A 26,332-nucleotide genomic window follows, 5' to 3' on the forward strand; every position below is an offset into this window, starting at 1 on the left:
CCCCGCAAGACGAATGCCTTGCAAGACGAAAAACCCGCAAGACAAAAGGGTTTTCCATTGCGGAGGCGCTTCGCAAGACGAATTTCTCTATGGGCTTGCTTCGCAAGACGAAAACGTCTTGCGAGTCTCACCATTTCCCCCCCACTTCCCCCCCTTTTTCAAAGCCGGTAAGCCGTTAATAGCCTTTTAACAGCTTAGCCGCTAAGCCTTTAATAGCCGCTAAGCCGCTAAATCGCTAATAGCGCTAATCCGCTTAGCCGCTAATGGGCTTGCTTCGCAAGACGAAAAAACCGCTAGACGAAGAGAATCGCGGTACGGATTCTTTTCGTCTTGCGAGGCACCACTGTAACTAGCTAATTTAGATTCAATGGACCACATTCTCTTAGATCGCCCTTTACACAGCAGACCTCGCCAACTGATGCTGAGCAAAATGTTGGACCTCCGGCCCACAACTCCAAGAAGAAGCCAAATAAGGTTTCTCCCGGCAGATCGGGACAAAGGTATTACTGCTTTAGTAGCTTCCTTTTTAGCCACAATTTTACCCAACTGGGTTCCCAACCAACTATCCTTTCGGGAAACAGAGAGGGCGTAGCAGAATATCCAAATGCACACGACTATAGTGTGACCTTATAACCCTCGATAGCTTCACCCTTGTCTTTTTAATTATTCCAGTTACTTGAAACATTTTACACTGTGATACCAATAAAGGTATATGATTGATTGATTGAATAGATGGTTGTCACACACACACAGCTTATAAATCTTCAGCACACGGTCCTCTAAAGAAATCTGATGCTGCCAAGGCTGCCCTGAGTCATCCTATTACTCTGTATTTTGAAGAGAGTGAAACCATACATTGTTTTACTCCCCACTCACTTGCTAAAGCACTGACAGCTCACGAAAGCTTTCTTTGTAATGCCCTGGAGGAGACCATCCCAAAATAATTAGATAATTAAAGGTTCGGGTGCTATTTACAAAGCACTACTCTCGCACAGTGGATTATGAAATTTACCCCCAAACTCCTAATCAATGTTCAGTTTAGAGGAAATTCTCTTGGCCTTGGATGAGATTAGAGCACCTAAAAGGAAAATTTGGGAGGAAACTGGGTCAGGGTAGTGGTTGGAAAGCATTCTCAGATGGGATTGTAGAGTAAAAAGAAAATATAGGTACCACAAGGTAAAATGCTCTGGCGGCAATGCATGCTTATTCAGACTGGATGTAAGTCCCTGTGATAAGTGTATTTAGGATTACAGCCTTTGAACACAAGAGTGGAATGTTTCAGAAAACCAGAGAGCTCCATAAGCAGATTAAAAATGTGAGTGAGAGGAGCCAAGAGGAGACCAGAAACTTTCTCTTCTTCTTCCATACAGGTAAAAGCAAAAGGTAAAGGACCCCTGGATGGTTAAGTCCTCAGGCAGGAAAGATTAATCCAGAGGAGAAGACGATTATGCAGTGCCTTTAAGCTGCTTGAAGGGACCCATTCCTTGGGGGATGAGCAGTGATCCTCTTGGGCTAAGGATGCTTCTACCAGGGGCTGGAGGGATCCTAGTAGTGGGAGATTTGATCATTAGGATCAAGGAGAGCTGGGTGTGTGATGGGCCGGCAGACTGCAGGGTGATGTTGCTCATCATAAGGGACGTGGGTGGTGCTGTGGTCTAAACAACTGAACCTCCTGGGCGTGCTGATGGGAAGATTGGTAGTTCGAATCCACGTGGCGGGGTGCGCTCCCGTTGCTCTGTCCCAGCTCCTGCCAACCTAGCAGTTCAAAAGTGTGCTCTGGCACTTGTTATGGTGTTCTGTGCTCCAGAAGCAGTTTAGTCCTGCTGGCCACATGGCCTGGAAAAGCTGTCTGTGGACAAATGCTGGCTCCCTTGGCCTGAAAGTAGAGATGAGTCAAATTTGAGTGGACTTAAACGTCCAGGGGTCCTTTACCTTCACACTTTACCTTGCTCATCATCTAGATGGGCTGGTAGATAGTGCTGGGGGGGAGTCAGGGGTGCATGCTGGCCCCAGTGGCTTCAGGAGCTGGGAGTTCCTGGAAGTGAACTCTACCTTGCTTGGTAAGATGCTGAAAGGCAGGCCGTACAAAGCAGCTGTTTTCTGAGATTTTCTTTACTGTCTTTATTTCTTCAATTGATATCCCACCTTTTTCTCCAGGGAGCTCAAGGTGGCATGCATGGTGCTCTGCTCTCGTTTTACCCTCACAGCAACCCTGTGAGGTAGGAAAGGCTGCAAGGTAGTGCCTGGCCTAAGGTCACCCAGTGAGCTTCATGGCTGAGTGGGGATTTGAACCCTGATCTCCTGGGGCCAGCACACTAACCACTACACCACACTGGCTCTTGCCAGTCCAAATGCCACCTGTTCCACATGTAGGGCCATCTAGACAGGTACAGGTATGTGTCAATGGTGGTGTTGGGAAGAGGGATCTGGATTTGTTAGATACTGGGGAACATTTTGTGAGGAGCCAGGCCTGTTCAAAAGAGAGAGACTCCACTTGAACTGGGATGGAGCCAGACAGCTGGCACTATGGCTTCCAGGAAGGGTGCAGCCCCTGGCACGGCACTTTAAAAAAGATATCTGGCTTGCTTGTTCTTTCCATAGAGTTCAAAACAAGAGTCTCCAGTTATGGAGTTCTGTCCATAGAGAAGCTAACTTGTTACCAACATTACTATATGTGGGGCACCTGGCATTTTTATTTATTTTTTATATTTCCCCCAGACTTCTTAATGTATTATTATTTCAATATGTTGTAATTTATTATATTCCATGTGTATTTTTCTGTTTTGCCATGTTTTTGTAATTTCCCTGGCAGCACTGCTAAATGGCGGTATATAAACCATGTAAACAGACAAATAAATAACAATTAACAACATTGCACACATCCTAGACAAAACAGCACAAAGGAATTGGTCTTATTTTGGCAACACAAATAGTTATTGCAACTCAATGGAAAACAGCCCAGAATCTTACACTGGATGCTTGCTACAGTTACTGCTCACTTTGCAATATAAGTATAATGGAGAAAGTTACACTTAATTTAAGATTTTGACAAGAAATGGAATCTCCAAAATAGAAAGTTTCTTTTATGACATATGCAGCAGACCCATCATTCCTCAAACTCAGCCCTCCAGATGTTTTTGGCCTGCAACTCCCATGATCCCTAGCTAGCAGGACCAGTGGTCAGGGATGATGGGAATTGTAGTCTCAAAAACATCTGGAGGGCCGAGTTTGAGGGAGCCTGGTCAAGGCAATACTCATCACAAGCCTGGAAAATCTGAAACTATGCTTTATAATCTGATAATGTTGATAAGCCTTTACTTGGGCGTTGTTATTTTAACAACATATGCAACTATAATCATTCGGTGTGCCTATTTTATAGCGTCCCCCCCTTTTCACTTTTGTCTATTGTTATAATTGGTTCTCTCTGTTTTATATACATTATAAAATGAAATAATAATAATAAACTTTCTTTTAAAAGAAGTTTTATGGCTGTAGTGTGACACACGTGAATCTGATTATGCTTTACTCCATTTGCTAAAGTTGCAAAATCAAACCCGGATTAGATAAACAAATATAAGCAACACAATTTGTATAGCTGTTACCTGAAATTCTTCATTTGGGATGACTTCCAGCCATTTTTCAGAGATGGGAAGATGAGGGTAAGAATTATAAAGGATTTCAATAATCTCTGGCACAGAAGCACAAGATTTCAGCACCTAGTGGAGGAAAAATCATCACGGTAAATACAGAGAGAGAGGGGGGGGGGAGAGGGAGGGAAAGGTATGGGTCAAGCACTGTGACGGCTGCAGGTCAATGGTATTTGTACATTGACTCCCAGTATGTGGCCAGTCCTTCATGAGAAGTAGCTGCTGCCATGGTCAAACTAGATTATTTTGCAAGCCACTAAAAAGCCCAGTTTATGTCTTCCTTATTCTCAACCTGAAATTTGAGTTAGGGAGAGTTTGGGTGCTTTTTGTATTTTTGTAGAGGGAAATAAGGAAATTGTTAATTTTGCTCAAGATGTGAACTGCACATATTTCAGTCAAATAGGGTTGTTTAAACTATTTAAATAGTTCTTACAAAGCAGGGCAAATCTACAGATGCTTCACAGTTCCTACATTACCTCTATAGACTTTAACAAGCTGGGCTGACCTCCTTTGGATCAGAGATTCCCAAATCATTAAAAGAGTTATTATGACAGCCCTTGAAGGGTCTGGAGTCATGGCCTTGAAGAGTTAATTCACTCATTTTTAACTTAGAAACACAGGCTAGGGATTGAGAATGTGAGCATCCAGCGCTGTGTCCATTAGGATTAGAAGAGCAAGATGCAAACTCTCAAGACTGACGTGATGCCAATTAGTGAAAGTTTGGTAGATTAAACCTACTACTTTTTGGAACCTGTTTGAAATGGTTCAACTTGGTTTCTTTCACCTAGTTTTTATGGTATAAGCAAGTTTCATTTCAAATATATGAAAAACAAGCTAACTCTGATATTCTACTCAAAATGGCGGAATCCTCCTGTGATAACTTTTGAAACCAGGAAAGCACTTTTGATGATAAACACTGATGATTATAACAGTTCTGCATCAAAAACTTCTCCAATTCCCTTTGAATGACCATGCCTGGCAATTCTTGCAAAGGTGGGTCTGGTTGCACAGGTCTTTCCTTGACAGCATCCTGCATAGAGGAAAGTTGCCTGTTGGCTGGAAAAGGCTCTGATGGCTCAACTGCCGTTTTTACGTTCCCTCCCCAATATTGTGAGAATAACTCCCCAGCTGCTGAGTGTGTGTAAAAGAGCCTGCATCTAGTCAGCAGCCCAACGAAGGGTGTAATCCACTGGGTTAACAACCCATCCAATCCTGGAATGGCTGCAGATGGGTCTTCTACAAGCTCTGCTTCCTGAAGGGGAGATGCAGAATTTCAAAGCTGCACCAATAAACACAAAGACAGTTCCTTACCTTGATGAAAGCTGTGGGCCACAGTTTTTGAGAGCCGTGGTTTATCAGGGTCTGTACTGTGAGATGGGGCCTCTGCTCTTGCTTGAAAGCTGCAGTCTGCAGGACACAGGACATTGGATATGCCCCATTGTAATCGATGGCGTTGACATCGGCTTTCCTCTGCAGCAGGAGCTCAACCAAGCTGTGATGAGCATTCCCGCAGGCTTTATGAAGCGGAGTCTTCACTTCTTCATCCACAGTGTTGACTTCTGCTCCATATTCCAGCAGCAGCTGACATACTTGCAAGTAGCTCTCCTGGCTCTCCCTGTTCTTTGCTTCTCTGCAAGCCACACTGAGTGCGGTCTCCTCCTGGCTGTTCTTCTGGTCCACAAGAGCACCACACCTCAGGTACAGGAGCGTGTGGTCGGGAAGACCATGCTTGGCTGCTACGTGAAGAGGTCTTTCTTGGGATTCTTCACTTGGCTGGTTTACCAGGGCACCAAAGGTCACCAAAGCTTTAGCACACCTACAAAACAGGAATTTTATTTTTATTTTTTAAAAAATTATGAGCTGCCATTCAAAAGACATTATTTTCCCATGGTGCCTTACAGCATTAAAAACAATTTAAAGCCATATAAAATACAAACAGAATGTTGACATGCATTTGAATCTCCTTTTGCTTACAGTGGATTTTAGTTATCTTTTCCCTGCTTTAATGTGAATTTTTTAAGGTTCTTTTTTTGTAAACTGCTTGGAGGTCTTACTACCATCAAGCAGTATATAAATGTTGTGAAATAAATAATATCAGCAGGGCATGCTGTGCCTGAAAATGTCAAAAAACACTTCTGCATATTAAAAGGTAAAGGTAAAGGTACCCCTGCCCGTACGGGCCAGTCTTGACAGACTCTAGGGTTGTGCGCCCATCTCACTTAAGAGGCCGGGGGCCAGCGCTGTCCGGAGACACTTCCGGGTCACGTGGCCAGTGTGACGAAGCTGCTCTGGTGAGCCAGCACCAGTGCCGCACACGGAAACGCCGTTTACCTTCCTGCTATAAAGCGGTACCTATTTATCTACTTGTGGGACGCAGGTGGCGCTGTGGGTAAAAGCCTCAGCGCCTAGGGCTTGCCGATCGAAAGGTCGGCGGTTCGAATCCCTGCGGCGGGGTGCGCTCCCGTCGTTCGGTCCCAGCGCCTGCCAACCTAGCAGTTCGAAAGCACCCCCGGGTGCAAGTAGATAAATAGGGACCGCTTACAAGCGGGAAGGTAAACGGCGTTTCCGTGTGCGGCTCTGGCTCACCAGAGCAGCGATGTCACGCTGGCCACGTGACCCGGAAGTGTCTCCGGACAGCGCTGGCTCCCGGCCTCTTGAGTGAGATGGGTGCACAACCCTAGAGTCTGGCAAGACTGGCCCGTACGGGCAGGGGTACCTATTTATCTACTTGCACTTAGGGGTGCTTTCGAACTGCTAGGTGGGCAGGAGCTGGGACTGAAAGACGGGAGCTCACCCCGCCGCGGGGATTCGAACCGCCGACCATGCGATCGGCAAGTCCTAGGCACTGTGGTTTTACCCACAGCGCCACCCGCGTCCCGGCCTTCTACATATTAAGATGTTGCAAAAACAATATAGAGACACCTCCCCAGAGTGCTATGTAGACTACTTACATAGCCAATCCAGTTGTTCATCTTTGATTTGGGGGTGGGGGATCTATGTGTTGAGCCTTCTCTTCAAACAAAGGCAACCCTGAAAGGCAAAGCTCTTTTCCCATGTGTCAATTTTAGCCCAAACAACTTACGACACCAAGAACACAAAGCCACAAAGCGACTCTGTCCCCTGACCCTCCATGTGTGTGATCAAGGAGTCAGAGCAGCTCTGTACTTTCTCATTGTTACCGGATAAATAAATGTCCTGTAACTGCACAGTACATGACCTGAGCGGCTGTGGAACATGTACAGGCGTGAGGAAGCATTACAAATGAAGCACAAGTTATTTCAACCGAGGGGGAGGGAATCCTCGTAGGTTCATAATGGCAGTGAACTGGCAGGCAAAGGCCGGCAGAGTCACACGACTCTGACAAGACGCGTTTGCCTCTAGTTTTGAGGAATGTGTTGTTTGAATGGGAAGGGCCCACAGATCAGTGGCAGGGCGCATGTCTTGCACATGGAAGGACCAGGTTCTCCAGTAGGAAAGGCCTCTATCCAAGGTGGGCCTTTGGCAGTTACATTAGACATGGCTAGGCAAAGTGGACCAACTGTCTGACTCGGGGTGAGGCAGCTTCATGTGTTCTGGGTGCAAGAGGTTCTTGAGCTGAAATCATTTCAGTGATTCATCCCTGCATTGCTCCTCCCACCAACTGGCATCAAGTGTTCTAGAGTTTCTAGAGTTCCAGAATAGGAATAGGGCTTTCACCTTCTAGAAATGCAAATATGGTGTTCAACTGAGTCCTCAACAATGGGAGGTGTTTGTGTGTGTGTGCATACACCCCTTTTAAAATTTGGAATAAAATTTTAGTAGTCACTTCTTTTGGCAAATACCCACATGCAGGGAGTTTATTCATTATTTCTTTATGGAATGCTGTGGTGGAATAACTCTTCAATTTATTAACATATCACATCAGGTCATGGGTGTAGCTGGGGGGGGGGGGAGGGAGAGGCATCAAGAAAAAACAATAAAAATGCATAGTTAACTGAGGTTCTGCCCCCAACTAAGAAAACACCTGACACCCCCCCAAAAAAATTCCTGGCAACGCCCTGCATCAGGTGCAAAGCTCTAATGCCAATGGCTAATACAATAGTAAATACCTATCCACTCTCTGTTTTGACAAATACGAAGAGAAATGAATGACCTTTGTGGATTAACAAAAAGGGTTAGAGACATGGGCATAGCCAGGATTTATGTGCCCCCCCAAAAAATTATGGGGGCAGAACCCAGCTATCTGTGACGCAGTTGGTGGGTCAGTTAGTTAAGAATTTTTATTTATTTACAGTCGTACCTTGGAAGTCGAACAGAATCTGTTCCAGAAGTCTGTTCAGAAACCAAAGTACGGCTTCTGATTAGCTGCAGGAAGCTCCTGCAGCCAATCGGAAGCTGTGGAAGTCCCGTCGGACGTTTGGCTTCCAAAAATAGTTCTCAAACAGAAACAGTCACTTCCAGGTTTGCGACGTTCAGGAGCCAAAACATTCGAGAACTAAGCTGTTCGAAAACCAAGGTACGACTGTACTTGATTATGGGGGGCCTCCTCTGCCCCCCTGGCTATGACATTTGCAGAGATTTCTTTATGCAGTTCCCATTTGCTTGAAGGATCGGGTTAGCTAGCACATAACTAGCAGCAATCAGCGAGCCACTTTGTGAGAACTATTTCCACTCTTGTGCCATGGTCTCCCACCTCCCTGTTGCCAGTCACATGCTCATGCAGACATCAGACAGACAGACCCTAGTAGATAAAGCCCCCCACCCCAAAGTTTCTCCCATAACTTTTCTGCAGGTGAAGAAAAAATTAATCAGCGATCCATGCATGTACGTGGAGTTGACAGATAGTATGAGTGCACTATATTTTTGCAACCTGCCCTGGGACCATTTGGTAAAATTTGGTATATTAGTGCAACCAACCAATCAATGCATACATACTGTCAGAGCTGCCTCAGGTCCCAGCTCGCAAAGGACCAACGCCAGTTCCTCTTTATATACATAAGTCTTTATTGAAGTTCATTGTTGGTTTGACAGCCGCGGCGCGCAGCCCTACGTCTGAAACCCTAGACCGTCGAAGCTCCGTCTGAGTCTCCTCCCCCCAGACACCAGTTTAAGACCCTAGCCTTGCTCCACCTCTTCCTCTGCTCCCTTTTCCTCTGGGTCCGCCTGTCCGCTGGGGTTTTCCCCTTTCTGGACTCTTCTGACGCTGACTCCCCCGAGTCTTCCCCCTCCCTCCGGCGGGCTTTAGGACCTGGTTCCCAATCCTGGCTATCTGCTGTCCCGCGCGGCTGTACATTTGAACTTGGCGCGCGCGCCCAGCCTGCCACCTTCCTTCTGACCGTTATACTGCTTCTGTCGCTGCTTGCCGGAGGAGAGGCTGACTCTGACCTATGGGACTCTTCCCCCCCACTACGCTCCGGTGGGGAAGCTGGCCCTGATTTCCAGCTACTGCTCTGGGAGTCTCCGCTGGCCCCCTGCTTCTGGTGTGTCCTCCCTGGGACCCCCCTTGCCCTGGCCATCGGCGCTCCCTTCTGGGAATCTTCTGATTCACTGGAGAGGCTCATGGAATCTCTCGGGTCACTGTCATTCTGCCCTCCGCTGCCCTCAGATTCTTCCCCTTCGCTCTCCATTTCCTCTCTCCCCTGCGCCTCTGCTCCTGAGCCCCTGACACATACGTACATACCTACATGGAACTTGCCTAAAATCTGTTCTGGGTTTAGGAGTCCTTTTGTAGAAGCTGGGGGCTGTGCTGTTGGATATACAGTGTACATCCATTTTTCTGTAGTATGGGGTCCCCTCCTTTATGAATGCCTCATTCCTAAACATATTTACTTGGAAGGAAGTTCTACTTACCAGTGGAATTTATTTCTGAGCAAGCATGCACAGATCTGAATCACTTCCAAAGCATTAAGGCAGTAGAATGTGACAAAGCTTTGAACAATGATGTGGGACACCTTCTGTCTTCACAATATTATTTTACATTCGCTGCTTAAAATACCTTCTGACAAACAGAAGAGGCTTAGAGAGAAAACAGTCCACAGCAATGTTTTTAGTGCAAGTAAATTAATGTGATAAGCTAGTCTAAATGAATCAAAATGACTGTTGCTTTGCTTTGAGATGTTGACATTGCTACTCATGAAATGGTTGGCACAGTCACACAGCAAGGTCAAATCTTCCAGCAGGTGGAAGAAGAGCTGGCAACAAAGCCCCTCCAAGGAGCCTTTCCAATCCTCTTACCTAACCCAAAGATTTTGTAAAGGTGAGGAACACTGGCAAAGAGAGGGGCATCATTTACACATAACTGACTAGGGTGTAGTCTTAATGACAGGCATATAAGAGATTGCATGGTACCTTTCAAGATAATCTGATGCAGGAAAATTTGCAAGGTTTTTAATTCCACAAAGCTCTTCATTAGGTTAAAAAAAAGGATGCTACAATGAAACTGATATTGCAAAAGAAAATGACTATGTGAATATTTGCATTAGTATCTTTTCAGGTAGGCCTTTATTATTAGCAGCAGATGGCAAGAAGAATATAAACTGCCAAGGAATCAAAGACTGCTATGTTGTTTAGCAAGTTCACACCTCTGTGTAGGCAATTGTTTTAGGAACATGGCATAACCTATTGCTGCTGGTGAAATCAAAGCAACGACTTACGAGGACAGAACTGAATGTAGTTATTGCACTGCAAGTGTCTGGGGCTGGAGTGGAGGAGGGCTGTGCATGCCGACCCTGACTTTTGGGGTCAAAGGGGGGTGTTTTTCATCCTTTGTTTCTCTGATAAGAGCTTCCCCTTCACTTCCACTTTATGGGAAATGTTAAATTGCATTTTATAAAGGCTATGGGACTACACTTTCTCCCAAAGGTGTCTACTTAAAATATTTGCAATGGTATATATCCTCAGTTCTGGCTGCTGAGGTAAAGGAAAGCGGCGTGTCTGCCTGTTACAGAAGTATATGATTCGAGAAGTGTATGGACACACCACGGTGCCCTTTGGTCCTACCAGACAGCTGACTGTACCTCCTGGCCTCCTCCTTCACTCGCTGGCAGACACTCACTGTCACACAGCAGCCCTAAAGGGTCCAGCCCTGCATTCACCTCTTGAACCCCTTTTCCTGCTGTTCCACGTAATTAACGGAGAGGTGGTGATAAAAAAGAAGCCTAGAGGCGAATGCACCGCCTTGGATGGTGAGCTCCCCGGAGGCTCTGCAGGGTGCCTCCTGAACAGCAAGGGGCGCCTTCCGTTTTATCTTAAGTAACCAACCTTATTAAGCTAAAAATAGCCTTGAAAACAGACGTGGATGGAATGCACTAACACGGCCAGCAGGAGAGAGAGAACCGGGAGCGGAGCAGGTGGGGGAGGACATTGTTTACCGGAAAGTTTGCTCTGCATATGCTATTTCTAGACACTTACAGGTTTGGGATATAAGAGATCTGGCAGACCATCCTGGATTCTTTCCCCTTCAGTACTGTATGCCTAGCATAGTGGAAATATCATCTATACATGTGGGATTTAGGCAGAGTGAATTACTGGTGCTCTATCCCCATAACTCCTGGCTGCCTCCTCAGGTACACACACTCAAGGACTGCAACTGTTGGCTCCTTGTCCCCATGTGTGACAGTCACGTCCAGAACTCTTTCCAGAGAGAGACTTGCCAAATGTTCAGAAACTGAGACATGGTCTGAGTGCCCACCAACTATTAAATAAGTCAGGTACAGTAAGAAAGAAGGCTCACATACAAACATTTAAATAATCCAAAAACTCCCTCACACCAAAGCCTAGATGTCAGAGGAAAGTGTTCTAGCACGGCCTTCTCCCTGATCTGCTAGATTTGTATGCTTTTCTCTCTTCCTCTCTCTAATTTCCCAAACAGAAACTGTCTCTGGCCAACTCTATCACTGATGCTTAAAACATTGCAGTGATGCCAACCCCAATAGCCCCTTCTCCTGTTCAACCCTCCAAGCTCACAACCATGCAGCCCCCCCAAAGAAGATGGAGTCCTGTGAATCCTTGCTTGCATCCTGGTGTCACCCAGAAATAGATTTATCACTTCATCTGCTCAGGGGCGGAGGAAGGGGGGTGCAGTGGGTGCGGGCCACCCCGGGTGGCACCACTGAGGGGGGTGACAAAATGCCGGGCGGCACTCACCGCAGGGCCTGCAGAACGCCCAAGCCCCGCGTCTCTCTTGGGAGAGAAGCGGTGGCTTGGGCGTGCGCAGGCTCCACGCTGCCTAAATGGTTTGCCTGCTGCCTCCCCCCCCCCCCCAGCTATAGGGTGGCTGAGTGGGAGTAGGCAGGCAGACTCTGGAGGCCCAACAGTGTGCCCCTGTGGATGGCTCACCTTGCCCTCGCCTCGCCCCTGGGTGCGCCATCGCAGGTGCCCGAGCGGCTTCCTGGACTTTACATTGTTATTTGAACACTTGATCATCTCTTGGGAGGAAACTATCTGATACTTGGGCAATGTCTTTTGTCTGCACCATAGTTATGGTCAGCATAACTATGTAGAACATAGCACACAGATACTCCATTTTGGCACGGGCACTCCAGCTGGATTTCAGCCTGCTCTGTTGAAAGGCCAGGAGGGGTTAGGGTGTATTTAAAATAAAACTTGCAGCCTGAGCCTATGCATGTTTTCTGGGATGTCTCACTGAGTTCAGTGAACCCTTTTTTCCTGCTAAATGTGCTTCTGATTTCAGCCATAGATGTAAAGAGTACTGCTATTCATAGGACCAAAGACTCATTGAGTTGGAAGGGACCCGAGGGCCATCTAGTCCAACCCCCTGCAATGCAGGAATCTCAACAGATGGGCACCTAACTTTGTGCTGTTGCTTCTGCTAGAAAATAAATAAATAGGGAAAAATGAACATTTCTTGCTTATACTCAACAGGCATAGGAGCTGAGCATCACGAGCTACACTGAGACTCTGTAGGAACTCAAGCAAAGCATTTCCTGCCATGTGTCAGCACTGTTTATTCAAGAAATAGGCCACCCCCCTTTCTCCACATTCAAGAGGTCCTACAGTTGTAGTAATAAGATAAATATAAGAGAATTTATTTCTGTACTAAAAGAGTTTTTGGAGGGCAGGTGGTTGGCTAGGACAAGTTAAAGTAAGAACAGGTTTAGTACAGCATCAGACCTATAGTTAATTTATGTTCCAGGGCAGGCATAGGCAAACTCGGCCCGCCAGATGTCTTGGGACTACAATTCCCATCATCCCTGACCACTGGTCCTGTTAGCTAGGGATGATGGGAGCTGTAGCCCCAAAAACATCTGGAGGGCCGAGTTTGCCTATGCCTGTTCCAGAGCATAATTTTCAAAAGGCAGCTATCTGGACAGGGCACAATTGTCGTCTGCACTTCCGGGTTGGCGCGATATGGAAATGGCGGATTCCCTCCGAGTTCCGGGGGGAATCGGCTCCACTGAGGACGGGTCTTGCCGCGCCGGCGACGCGGGGACCCTTAGAAACCGCAGGCGCTGAAGCCTGCGGACCGGAGGACTCGGTGGGCACCCTAAGCGCCCCCCCCGACCCACAAAAAGGGTACGGAGGGTGGCGTGGTGCTGAGAGTCGATCGACACCTCGGTGGAGCGAAGCCGCGAGCCATGACCAGAGAGCGCTGACTTTCTACCCTGAAATTTGGACTGAAAAAGAAGAACCCGTGAGTAATAGGGAATTCGGCTTTAAGAAAAGTTTTCCTTGAATTTGAGACGACCGGGGGGTGTGCTAAAAGGGAGTCCGCACCCCCTCTAATTACAGACAATTTTAAGCAAGGGCTGGAGAACTAAGGCGGAGAGGTATTTTTACTTTTACAAAAGAATCTAACTTCCGCGATTTATTAAAAGAAGTTTTGTGCTGGAGAGGAGTTTGAAAGTTGGAGAATTTTTTTTTGTGAAATCCCCCCTCCCCCCTGACCAGGGGAGTCCCGAATTGGAGCCTGTTGGAGAGGAAAAAGGAGTTTTGACAGCTGTCAAAAGAGCTGTCAAAGGGACAGACCAAATTAAAAGTGCATGATATTTTTCTGAAATTAAAGTATCAGAAACTGTAACAAAGTATTGGAAATCCGAAAGAAAGAAAGAAGGAAACAAAAAAAAAAAAAAAGACTTGGACTGGTGGAAAAGTACACAAAGTAACTAGAATCCCTCTAGGGGGATTCTTGAGTCATTACAATGGCTGCAGAGGGGAAGTTACTGGCAGAGATAGACAGGATGTTTTTTCTCGTGGGAATATTGCAGAAACAGAGTTCGACTATGAATAAACAACTTATGACCTTGACTTCTGGAATAAGCAACTCTGCTGAATGCATGAATGACCTAACAGGAAAGGAATCTGCAGCTGAAACAGAAGGAACATTTCAAGAATTGGAGGAAAGTGAGCAAATAGAGGACAAATCACAGATGGGAAATACTAAGCAAAAGTCTACAATGCCGGAACACAAAGAAGAAGATTGCTGGGATATATGGATTACAACTCTGCAAAAGATGTTAAAGAGGAAGGAAGGGGCCCCTGAAACGCTTGGAATACAGGAACTAATAAGAAACAAGAAATATGATTGGGGCACCTCCTTTGAATATGAAAGACTGGTTGGTTTGTGGCAGCAGTGGTTACCAAGTATCCTGGTGGGAAGAAAAATTGGAGTGATGGAGACTGGACTGATTCGAGATTTGATGACCAATAAAAGAGATTTCCAACAAAATCGACGGAGAGGAACGGAAAGGGACTTAAAAGCCTCGGACGTCAGAAACCCAGGCTAAATATTAATGTTGACTTTTATCTGGAAAGGGACCAGAACTGGGGCGGGGGGAGGGGGAAGCAGAACACTGGGTTGTGTTAATGAGGTTTTTACTTAATATAAAAATGGGGAATCTGTGGAAAGGAAATTGGGCTGACCTTAGGAAAGAATCTAAATGTTTATAAGAAATGGGATTAGGAGAAATGGGGCAAACTAGGAGGAGTTACATTAAAAAATATATATATATAGGTTAACTCTAAGGAGGAGAAATTTGAACTTGCTGAGCCAATTAAGGAAGTAGGGATGTATGAAGGGGGATGGGGGGGAGTCCAGGGAACAAGGTTAAAGGAATGTGATTTCTGATGTATGTTTGTTGGTAAAAAAATGTGAAAATCTAATAAAAATTATATTAAAAAAAAAACAATTGTCGTCTGCAAATGAGATTCCTGCTCAGATTGACATGGAATACCACACTCATTTCAAAATACTTGCATTTACCACCACCTGAATGAAATCAACGGGCCATTAATTTTCCTTCTGACTTTTATACTTCTGCTCTAAAGCCTATGACAGCTTCCCCGGTGTTTTGTTAGAGAGTGCCCTTTTTGGACTCAGAGACCCTGTATTTGTATTGTACCTTATTTTTAACCCTGTGGCATGGCCAAAGTGTAGAAACAAAGACGGGTTTCTCCTCCTCAATTCTAGTTTCTACAAAAGCCTGCACGATCCTCCTTTTTTTTTTAATCATCCCAGCTTTAGCAAAGGGAGTGCAGTGAATTTGTAGACTCCTCTTACCCCACCATGTTAATTATCACTACTATAAAAAGAAGGTCAAGGAGAGGAACTCAACTAAATAGGGCGAAGTTGGCATGCATGGCTCCCAAAGTGAAGAAGATAGAAATGAACTTTGCTGGAACTTAAAAAAAAAAAAGGGGGGGGGCTTCAAAAAGCTTCTAGATTAAAGCTCCTACATCTTTCTTTTCCTTTTTTTGGTTGAATTCTCATGGATTGTGAAAGTTGAAATGGTTGGAAGGAAGCCCAGATAGTGTTTTTTTTATCCCAGTCACTGAGAGGCTCAAAGGTTTTAAGTCCTGCCCCCATGGTGAATATGGGAACACAGAAGAACCTGACACATAGGTGTTCAGGCCATTGTTACAAAGAGGGAGCCAAATAAAATAGCTCCCTATGTAGGTCAATGACCTGCTCTTTATTGTCAGTAAAAAATTAGGGATGACCTTCAATCCGTTACCTGGGGAAAAAAAATCAGCAGAAGTAGTTTCCCCTAATCAAAGGGAAAATGTTTGTTACCCGAAGCTTGACCTCCTCACTATCTAACTTTAGCACAACTCTCTGCGATTGAGAAGCAGTGGTCGAATCCCATCTGAAATGTCTGTTAATTTTTGATCCTTCCAAGTAGATGGCTTAGTTATTGTAGAGGCATCCAGTTGTGCTGCTGTAGTTAAGGCTCTGGCAGCATTTCCATTATAAAGCCATAATATTCAAGGGCTTAGGTCTGGCTCCGTTCTTTTAACATTGCATCTGTGATGTGCGTGGCGTATAGGGCGGCAGTTCAAGTGCTGCCCCATTGGCATTGGTATAAAATATGATGTAAATCAACCAAGATGCCTTCACAGCTGGACAGACATAGGGACATGCGGAAAACTCCAGTAACATAGATAGAATGCAGGATTCTGTCCATCCTGCACTTTTCAAAAGCAAGAAGTCCGTGCCAGACTTCTTCAAATGTCCTTAAGGTACAGGATGCAACAACAGCAGGTGAGGGGACTACATTCTAAAAAGGAACTTGGCATCTAAACTCAAAATGCCTTGGCGGGTGAGGGGTGAGAATGCAAATCAACTGTTTCCTTTTGCCAGCTCTTCTGCTAGAAATTAGCTGCCCGAATTCATTCCATTTCTAGGACAGTATTTTAATTTGTCCTGTTTGCTAACATGTGGAGCACCAATCTCTAGCGGACCTAAGTCGACAGAGGACGAGATGGTTGGACAGTGTTCTCGAAGCTACCAGCATGAGTTTGACCAAACTGCGGGAGGCAGTGGAAGACAGAAGTGCCTGGCGTGCTCTAGTCCATCGGGTCACGAAGAGTCGGACACGACTAAACGACTAAACAACAACAACAGACCCAGGAATAAGAAGGGTACAGCCTACCCCTCTACCCGCAACTCATAACAGCCACAAATTATGTATTTTAATAATAAATTATTGTAATTTAAAATAAATTATATTAAAATCTAATTTAAAATGGCCAGAACTCTGAATTTATTTATTTTTTTAAAAAAATCTGCTCAGCCTAACTCTTTGGAGCAGGCTGTTTTCTTCCGTCTCGGATTGAAAGAAAGTGGACAACAGCAGAACGGGATCACAATAGGCTGTGCCAATCCCATTCAGAGCTATGCTTAGCTGTGCATTAACTATCTGTGTTGTCATACTTGCTCATGTGTCATCTACTATAAGATTATGTGGGGACACAATTCTTTCAGTTTTCATTGTGGTGGGAGTTGTAACATTTCTGCCAGAGGTTTCTGCACCATGCCAGAAGCTATGGCCCTACACAATTGCTTAGAAACGTTGTTGTGAATTTTAATGTTTTATTATTTTAACTTCTTGTATGTTTTAATGTAATGTATCCCCCCCCCCCTGATTTTATGGTTTTATCTTTTTGTTAACTGCCTTGACAGTTTTTGTTACAATCAAGCAGTGTACAAAATTAATGAAATAAAGTAAATGAATTAAATGATAGGTGACAGCTGGCAGAGACTCAGTGTGAGGGTTGTGGCACTTCAGAAATTATTTGCCCTGCTCACGTGCTTCCTTCTTCAGGTAAAGGGGCTGGCAAAGGACCCCATAAATTTCCAGAACTATGGAAAAAAAGATTATTCCCCCACCCCCGCTCAGTGGCATAATGTGGGAGGGCCAAGGGGGAGCGGCCCTGGGTGCAAAATAGCACGCCCTCCCCCTCACATGGGACGCGGGAGGCGCTGTGAGTTAAACCACAGAGCCTAGGACTTGCCAATCAGAAGGTTGGCGGTTCGAATCCCCATGACGGGGTGAGCTCCCGTTGCTCGGTCCCTGCTCCTGCCAACCTAGCAGTTTGAAAGCACGTCAAAATGCAAGTAGATAAATAGGTACCGCTCCAGCGGGAAGGTAAACAGCGTTTCCGTGTGCTGCTCTGGTTCACCAGAAGTGGCTTAGTCATGCTGGCCACATAACCCGGAAGCTGTACGCCGGCTCCCTCAGCCAATAAAGCGAGATGAGCGCCACAACCTCAGAGTCAGTCACGACTGGACCTAATGGTCAGGGGTCCCTTTACTTTGGAAGTATGCCACACAATTTTAGATAAGAGTCTAGGTGCAAAGAAATTCAAAAAAATGGTCCCATCTCAACACTATACCATCTAGTGTCCTGGTTTGTGGGGCAGGGAGAGGGTAAAGATGAGAATCCTGCCAATTGGCTTCCAGAGAAGAAAAATGTACATGAGGACCAACCACTCCAGGTCACCCCCCAGCATCTTCATACAGATCTGAGCAGGGGCAGGTATGATTTGGAACTCTGCATCTCAGAAATAAAGGGCATGAACATGCGCAGAATGCCCCTTCCTTGCCCCAAAGAGATATGTTAAAAGCCTCTAGGCTATATCATGCCCCCATGTCTTCTCCAGGTCAATGAGCCTTCTAATTTCTTCAAAGAAGAGTGAGTGAGTCGGGCTGCCATTGTAAGCAGAGTCCTTATCCTCAGCAGGCAACATCTCAACATTTAAAAATGGCATAAAAGCAACAGGCACCACAAATTAAAATAAGAAGCATACATTTAAAAAGAAGAGCTCAGGACTGACTGAAGATGCTCTGCATTCTTCAGTGGTGTAGCAGGGGGGAGGATTGGGGGCCAGTGGCGTAGCGTGGGGGGTGCAGGGGGGGCCGGCCGCACCGGGCGCAACATCTGGGGTTAGGGCAAATCCACAGGTTAGGGGGCGCAAATCCACGGGTTAGGGGACGCAAATTACTTGCCTTGCCCCGGGTGCTGACAACCCACGCTACGCCACTGTTGGGGGCCATGGTCCCGGGCACATTTTGTTTTCCCCAAATGTGAACTAGGTCCAAGCACAATAAAAAGGATAGACTTTGAGGAGAGTTTTGAGTTTACTGGGCCAAATGAATTCAAGAGGACAGGGTGGGGTGGGGAATTTCCCCTGCACTTAATATTTTAAGAAATGCCCTGCTTCCTAATCATGCACATGTCCCTATTGGTGGCAGAATTTACACCCCGGTCCCTTGTAGCAGGGCCTTTAGTGTTGCAGTGCCAGCCCTCTGGAGTCTCTTCCTTTCAATGTCAAATCAGTGCTGATAATACTAGGTTTCCAACACTTACTCAAGACATCTTTGTTTAGGCAGGTATTTTCAGGTGTGTACTGCAAACTATTTATTGTGTTGTTTTCTGTTCGCTGATTTTTATCTTTGTTTTTATTGAATTTCATGGTTTCAATCTTGTATGCCACTTTGCTAATGTGAAACAATAAAGAGCCAAGAAATAAACACAGGTTTTATCCATAAATCTAATTCTGAGGCCTAAAGGCTCTGGTCTGGTGGAACGCTCTGCCTCATGAGACCAGGGCCCTGCAGGATCTGATTTCTTTCCGCAGGGCCTGTAAGACAGAGTTGTTCCACCTGGCCTTTGGCTTGGAGCCAATTTGATTCCCTCCCTCTCTTTCTTTTTTCTTTTCCTTCTCCTCCTGCGATTAGGCTACATTTTAATATTTTAATGTTTCAATATTTTAATGTTGTATTTTTAATTTTGTTTTTAAGTTGTAATCATTTAACTTGTTTTTATTATTGCTTGTAAGCCGCTCTGAGCCCGGCCTTGGCTGGGGAGGGCGGGGTATAAATAAAAATTAATTATTATTATTATTATTATTATTATTATTATTATTATTATTATTAAAGATGTCAGAATGAATCTGTGGAAGGACTAGAATCTTGCCCAAACATCTTGCTCCTTACCCTAAGGTGTTCTGGCTGGTGCACAGGTGCAAAGGTGCTTGCCCATCATCACTCAGAAGATTGGGATTAGCCTTGTGTTCCAGTAGCAACTCTGCGCATTCTCTGTTGCCCCTCTGGCAGGCTTCATGCAGGGCGCTCCGTCCTCCTGGAGCAGCGTTTGGGTCTGCTCGCCAGAAGAGCAGGTGGCGAAGGCAGGCAGTGTGTCCGTGGATGGCCGAGATGCAGAGCGGGTTGGTCAGATCCCTCTTGTATTCCAGAGACCACAGGCCTGGAGCAGACAGGGATGGTGGGCGGGAGAAGAGAAACAGAAAGGAAGAGCAAGGATGGACTTGGGGCTGAGATTTGGGGTCACAGGGTTTTTCCATGTCTCTGAATGTACAGGGATTGCAGGTGTTTGTATGAGAATGTTAATGTCCATTATTGTTATGAATCTGTGGGTGCAAGACACCCTGAATGAAGGCTGAGATGTTAGAATTGGGGAATAGCCAGGCTCATCTCTACTGTAGGCAGACCCAAGTGTGTATTAGGGTGTAGCAAAAGGTGGGGTGGCCCCACGGAAAAGCCTCTGCTATTGGCATAAGGTAAAGGTAAAGGGACCCCTGACCATTAGGTCCAGTCGTGACCGACCCTAAGGTTGCGGCGCTCATCTCACTTTATTGGCCGAGGGAGCCGGCGTACAGCTTCCGGGTCATGTGGCCAGCATGACTAAGCCGCTTCTGGCAAACCAGAAGAGCGCACGGAAACACCGTTTACCTTCCCGCTGGAGCGGTACCTATTGATCTACTTGCACTTTGATGTGCTTTCGAACTGCTAGGTTGGCAGGACCAGGGACCGAGCAACGGGAGCTCACCCCGTCGTGGGGATTTGAACCACTGACCTTCTGATCGGCAAGTCCTAGGCTCTGTGGTTTAACCCACAGCGCCACCTGCGTCCACTATGCTATTGGCATAGTGAAAGCTAATTAAGTCAGGTCAGCGTCCTAAATTATGACCCCCTCCTTAATCTAGGAAATCAACATGAGTTAGGCACTAATTAACTCTGGCAAGTTTCCTTGGAAGGAGGGGTAAACAATTAGGAAGTTCATCAAAGGGGCTAGGTGTGAAAAGGGCACATGGAAAAGGCTTCCTCCCTCCCTCAGGGGATAAAAGCTGAGGGTTTAAAGCAGCAGGTGGGAGTTAAGAGGGATTCAGATGGAGGGGGGGGGCAGGGTGTGCAGCTTGCTGTCTGAGTGCAAGGCTATGGTGTGTGTGTGTGTGTGTGTGTGTGTGTGTGTGTGTGTGTGTAAATAAATCATTTATCCTAAAGGAAAGATGCATCTTGGATTGTTAGGAACAAACAAAGAACAAAGGGGAAATTTAGGGTCTTTAGATTAGAACTATAACAATTCCAAGGACTAGAAAATGAAACAGAAGCAGGAAGGGGAAGTGCACTAAAGTGGAGGGGACAACAGCTGCTTTTTGGGACTACAGTGATTCTCCAAATAACGCAGTCATGAATCAAAGTTCTGACATTACTCATTGGCAAAAAACACTGACAGAAAAGACAGGAGCAGTCAGTTTGGCTGATCTCACAGAAATGTAGAAGGATGCCCACACATTTTGCTTTATAACTTTCCTTCTAGTAGCGCTAGAGGCTAATATATATATATACAACTGGAAGGTACATGAGTGAAAAAGACAGCAATATCTCCTGGTTCTCCTGCCAACGTGTGGAAAAGGGACTGGGAGAAACTTCAGCCAAGGGAAATGGATCTTGCTATTGAAAAGGATCACTGGCACCTCACAGTCAACCGTTTCAATACTTTCCTTCGTTCTGCAAATGCTGCCAAGTGCCCTTGCTGGATATGACAGTGACACATTACACTCTGCCCCCTCCGACAACATGCGGGGCTGGGGGTTAGCCCATACGAGTCAGGGGGGATATAAGAAGCAAGCAACAATAAAAAGAAGAAGTCTCCAGTGAATACACATCAGTGGCCTGGATTTCACATGGCACACAGAGGTGCCTTCTTGTCATGAAGGAACAAATCGATATTATGCCGGTAACAAGCTATAGAAACTTTGCTGAGAAACTTTGGAAAAGACTTTGTGCTAATTGCTCCGCTGCATTTAAAGCAAATATGCAGCCTATTGAAGTCCAAGCATGTGCAACATACTGGTCACCCAACCGCTAGACAATAAGCTAACAAGGCTTACATTGCTTTTGGAGAGATAACACTCAAATGTTTATCCTGGGGCCCTGGTCAAAATGCTGCTAGCACAGAATGGGGTCCTTTCCCACTGCGGGGAGAGATCTTTTGTGCAAATCTTATTCTTTTCTGTCCCACCCCCCACCCCCTTTTTCATTTTTGGTTCTACAGGTTTACTTTTCAGTTTTAAAGCAATTATTTTGTGGGGTTCCCTCTAAACCCCTTAATTTTACCCCTTTCATGGCTGTTCACTACAGATGACAGCCACTCCCCCTCCTCAAATGAACCAATATAACTAAGGGCAGGTGAAGCCTATTTAGAGTGAGGGCAAAGCTTCCTGTATAAATCATGTGGGCAATCCTTGCCAATTAGGGTCAGCGTTAAAAACTGAAAACTACTGATGGATATCTTTCAATACTGATCAAGAATTTGGAGGAAAGAAGTTGCCTCTTTTGGCTCAGCCCTAGGATGAATCATGATATACAAACAGACCAAATAAAAAGCTTTGTGTAGAGATTTCTATATTTGGTAATCCCACCATCTATCAATAAGTTTTCCCATTACTTGCTAAACCATGCCAGCCAATCAAATAAATTAGGAACACTATTTCATTCTGCCTGGCTAACTTGGGATATTTATATTTTCTACATTGCTATCACATAGCAGAGCTGGAGACCTGTTTCTGCAGCTGTTCAAGCAAATACTGTACAGGGACTCCAAGACTCTGCCTGACCTACTGAGCAAACAAACATAAGTCAGAGATGGCCTTAGCAGGAGGCAAGAAGGCTCATTCTTTTCTGCTCCTTGCATTATACACAAGGCAGCCAGGGAGAGATCAGCAACAAGGATGCTGGATGAGACTGCATGACCAAGGTTCACAGAGAACATTCAGCAGCACCTTTACCTGCGAGCACCCCACACAGAACAGCAGGCAGAAAGGGTAAAAAGAGTAGATGTGCAGGAGGGGGGAAAGGGTGGCAGCTCTGCCTATACTGGGAAACAGTCCTGCTCCTCTTCCACCACCCCTGCAGGCAGCCCCCACCATCACCAAACAGTCCCTACAGCAGGGCGATGTGCAGAGCTTTTGCACCAGACTGTGTCCCATAGACCTCTCCTTTCACTATGTGGGGAGAGATGGGAGCTGAGGCCTGGGAGGACAGCAGTGGACTGAGGGGATTCAGCAGGAGCTGCTCAGCATGACTACAGAGATGCAATCCTACACACTGCCCAAGGTGATATGAGAGAAGCACTGGCTCCATTGCCAGGTGAGGGAGATGGGCTCCCTACCTTCGAAAGGTATGGCAGCCATGAATGAGCTGGGGAGAAAACAGGAAATGTGGCTGGGGGCGGGGGGGGGGGGAGGGCTCACCTGGGAGACAGCACTGATGAGGTGATCAGACCAAGGAGAATTCCCTTGGAGCACGGCTGGGCGACTGGAAGGTAAGCACGAACCTGAGGAGGAGGAAAGTGAGGGGCTGCTCAACCCCTTTCACTTGGTCTGTGGCTCAGTGGGAAGCCCAACCCAAGAAGTCTGAACTCCTTGCTGAGACTAACAAACTGGACACATTTGGATCCCCTTCACAGAGGGTCAGTCCTGCTCCTTAGACCAGATCAGCACATCACCATTGCCACCTTGCTCAGTTTCCATTAGCCTGTCCAGGTCTAGAAACATACTGTATGGTGATAGCAAGCCTACAAGCCTGTTCACTGCTGACAGTGCTCTACAATACTAGCCAAAGACCCTTGCTGACCCACGTTAAAGAGCTGCTGGGAGGGATGGAGGGAGGGAGGGAAGGAACCAACCCTGCACACAGACTTTGGGAGCAACTGGATAGCCACAAATAAGAGAACACTTTTTTAAAAGCACCACTTGCCTTAATTTGGATTAGTAAATAATACCTGTTTAAGTTTGAAAGTGGTCCTTGAAATCTAGAGTACCTGACAGTCCATAAGCAGCTTTCTTTTTCACCTGCCATTCCAGCTCATTTTTACTGATCTCAAAGACCACATTGACATCTTCGTAATACTGATCGACCAGAGCTTTGAGCTTCTTGAGGTTTCCCGTGACCAGAGCCTCAAAGTATTTGTCCAGAGGGGCATGGCGAGTCTTCAGCTTGCATCTGGATCCTCCTGGCTCAAAGATCTGCAGCTTGTCTACAGCAGGTCCTGGCACCTCTTCCATTGTGCTAATCTGCAGCTAATTTTAGTCCAGAACCTTGTTGTGCCGATTACGGAGGTCTGATTGTTTGTGTGACTCTGTTTGTGCTGCCCAATTAAATCCTAGTTAGGGCTCTGACATAGCTTGTATTTAAATCTGGTGCTAATTGTTACTTGATACAATTAAAGTCACGTGGGTGGGTGGCTGGCTACAATAACAGCCACTTTACTACTGAGATTACATGTGGAAATAAATATAGCTTGACAAGGTCAAATATTCACAAGACTGCTTGTGCTGGAATTCCTGCATGGAGATATTTTAATTCCAAGCATGATCTTGGCAAGGAAACATTCTCATCCACAGTGAGGTTTTTCCCTATAATTGATGTTAGCCTATTTTAGTCCAGATGACATGCAATGGTTTGCATGCTTTGGGATCTCTTGCATTTCAAACTTTTATCGTCTGCTTATCCACATGATTTTCAGCACCAGGTTTTCTTTCCATGCCATCACCATGAAATACAGTTCTGTGATTAGGATATATATCCTGGCCATGTACAATGCCATAAAATATTGGCTTCCTTTATTGCATTAAAGTGTCATAGCATTTTTCACTGAGCAAATTCGAATCCGTTAGCCCTTTTTTATGCTGCAGAAATTGTAATTCCTAAGGACTAGAGGCCAATGCAATAGAATCCATCTGTGCTTAAGGTTCATGACAATTTTTCCATTGCTTTCAGCTAGGTTACTATGGTGGTGCTGGTGGTGACTAGACTAAAATTTGACTCTAGAAGTAGGATCAGTCCCTAAACTCACTGACTGAAGGGCACACAGGGGACAAGCCAGAAACAGGAGGTGCATAACTCCTGCCTGTGCCTAGGGCTGTGCCTAGGGCTCGGCAACAAAGCTGTTTACATGCAAGAAGTACCTGATATCACAACCAGGGGCTAACTTTTGCCGATAGTGTGTGTAATTAGAAATGCCTCAACACATCCCCACAGCAGTCTACAATCTGCAAATCTAGAAATTATCATAATAAATAAGAGAAATAATTCAGGGATCTCCCTCAGCAGGTGATGGACTCTCCTTCCTTGAAAGTTTCAAAGCAGGGATTGGATAGTCATCAGCCATATATGAGATTCCTGCATTGCAGGCAGGTGACCTGTGGGGTCCCAACTGTTTCTGTGGTCTTTTGTATCAAATGTAAGCTGATTCCTAGCTTGTTGCAGAGCAGACACTTTTCAATAAGGAAGGTTTTCAACTTAAAACCTTATATTAATTAATTAATTAATTAATTAATTAATTATACCCTTTTCAAAACATGTCAGGTGTTTACTGTGGCATGCTATAAAGTTTCAGCATACATTGCTGTCAGCCATCAATTACGACTGTCCTTTAGCATGTGTTTGCAAAGCTTACAGTTAACATTGCTTAGGCCAGAATCTGCCTAAAATGATAAAATTTTGTTCTGTGAACCACCCCGAGACCTCCTGTTAGGGTGGTATATAAATTCAATAAATAATAATAAATAATAATAAAAAGTCTGCATAATCCTTGGGCGAATTATAGAGGACAGAATTAGCTGCTCTGTCAATCTGAATGGTGAAGAGTTTTCTGTCATTCAAAGCTTGAATTCCCTATCAAGTCTTTGTGGTCATTACTTCCGGGTTGCCACGGAGCGCAACTCGAACATGCTCAACATGAAGCATATACAACCCGAGGTATGACTGTATTTTGCTTGTGTACATTTTTATGCACTGCTTTGGGAAGCCTTCTGTTTGAAAAGCGACCTAGAACTCTTTTGAATGAATAGATATTCTGTATGTGTAAGCTAGCACATCTGACTCTCTGCCGTGAACTTCAGGCCACTACAGATTATCTTTCCTTTAAAGCAAAGTTAACATGTTTTATGTGGGGATATAGATAGCTTTCCTCCAATTAGCACTTCTATTGTAGTGGAATCATATTTCGCTGGCAAAGACTCACCAGCGAGTCTTCCTTCATCTCTTGGGCATACATTGTTCTCCTTGCCATGTAGAATTCTGGATAGCTTCTTCTGGACATCCTCCGTGATGAGTGAAACAACTCCTGCAAACACACACACCTCACTTGCCTGATTTTTTAATCACCTTTATGGTGTTTTTTTAAAGTTTCTATATTGGCAGATTACTTACTCTTGTACAACTCAAGGGCTTATGGTGCTGCATCTAATCTTGCTTTGCATAAGAAAAAGGAAGATGACAAAAAGCAACAGCATTCCCCCTTCCTCCTGCAAACACGCATACCATTACCTACCATTGCACAAACCATTGAAAACTTATTTTAAATGTTCTTTTCTTTGCAGGAAGTGCCCTCTTCCTCCCTATCACTGGAGGATTACATTTCTATTGGTTAGTTTTTGTAGAAGGAAAAAGAGAAATGGGCTAGCAAACATCCCTTAGCATACTGAGCGTCTGCAGCTGGACTGGGGTGGTGCGTCTAAGCGTAGGCCTCTTATTTTTAAAAACTGTCTGAGTAAGCCTTTGATAGAATAAAGCAAAGAACTTCACCTTATTTCTGCTATATTCCACACACACCCTTGGCTGCCCCCAATCAATCTGGATGATGTAATTTGCCTGATAAAAT

At 45.4% G+C, this 26,332-nt stretch overlaps 1 protein-coding gene across 3 annotated transcripts in view; it reads right to left on the bottom strand.

The window, feature by feature from the left end:
* The window catches only part of ASB18 (ankyrin repeat and SOCS box containing 18), a 35,227-nt gene that overhangs the window by 3,244 nt on the left and 5,651 nt on the right, over positions 1 to 26,332 (bottom strand). The window contains exons 3-6 of one of the 3 annotated variants that reach the window (XM_077918582.1): positions 23,489 to 23,597; positions 19,363 to 19,630; positions 4,959 to 5,463; positions 3,603 to 3,716 (exon numbers count right to left, since the gene is read on the bottom strand). In XM_077918582.1, coding sequence (XP_077774708.1) covers positions 3,603 to 3,716; positions 4,959 to 5,463; positions 19,363 to 19,630; positions 23,489 to 23,597 — 996 coding nt within the window. Of the gene's footprint in view, positions 1 to 3,602; positions 3,717 to 4,958; positions 5,464 to 19,362; positions 19,631 to 23,488; positions 23,795 to 26,332 lie in introns of those variants that run through there. The other 2 variants (XM_028702895.2, XM_077918577.1) reach the window with 2 other exon arrangements.

The sequence above is a fragment of the Podarcis muralis genome, chromosome 1 (genome assembly GCF_964188315.1).
Source record: "Podarcis muralis chromosome 1, rPodMur119.hap1.1, whole genome shotgun sequence".
Lineage (NCBI taxonomy): Eukaryota > Metazoa > Chordata > Lepidosauria > Squamata > Lacertidae > Podarcis > Podarcis muralis.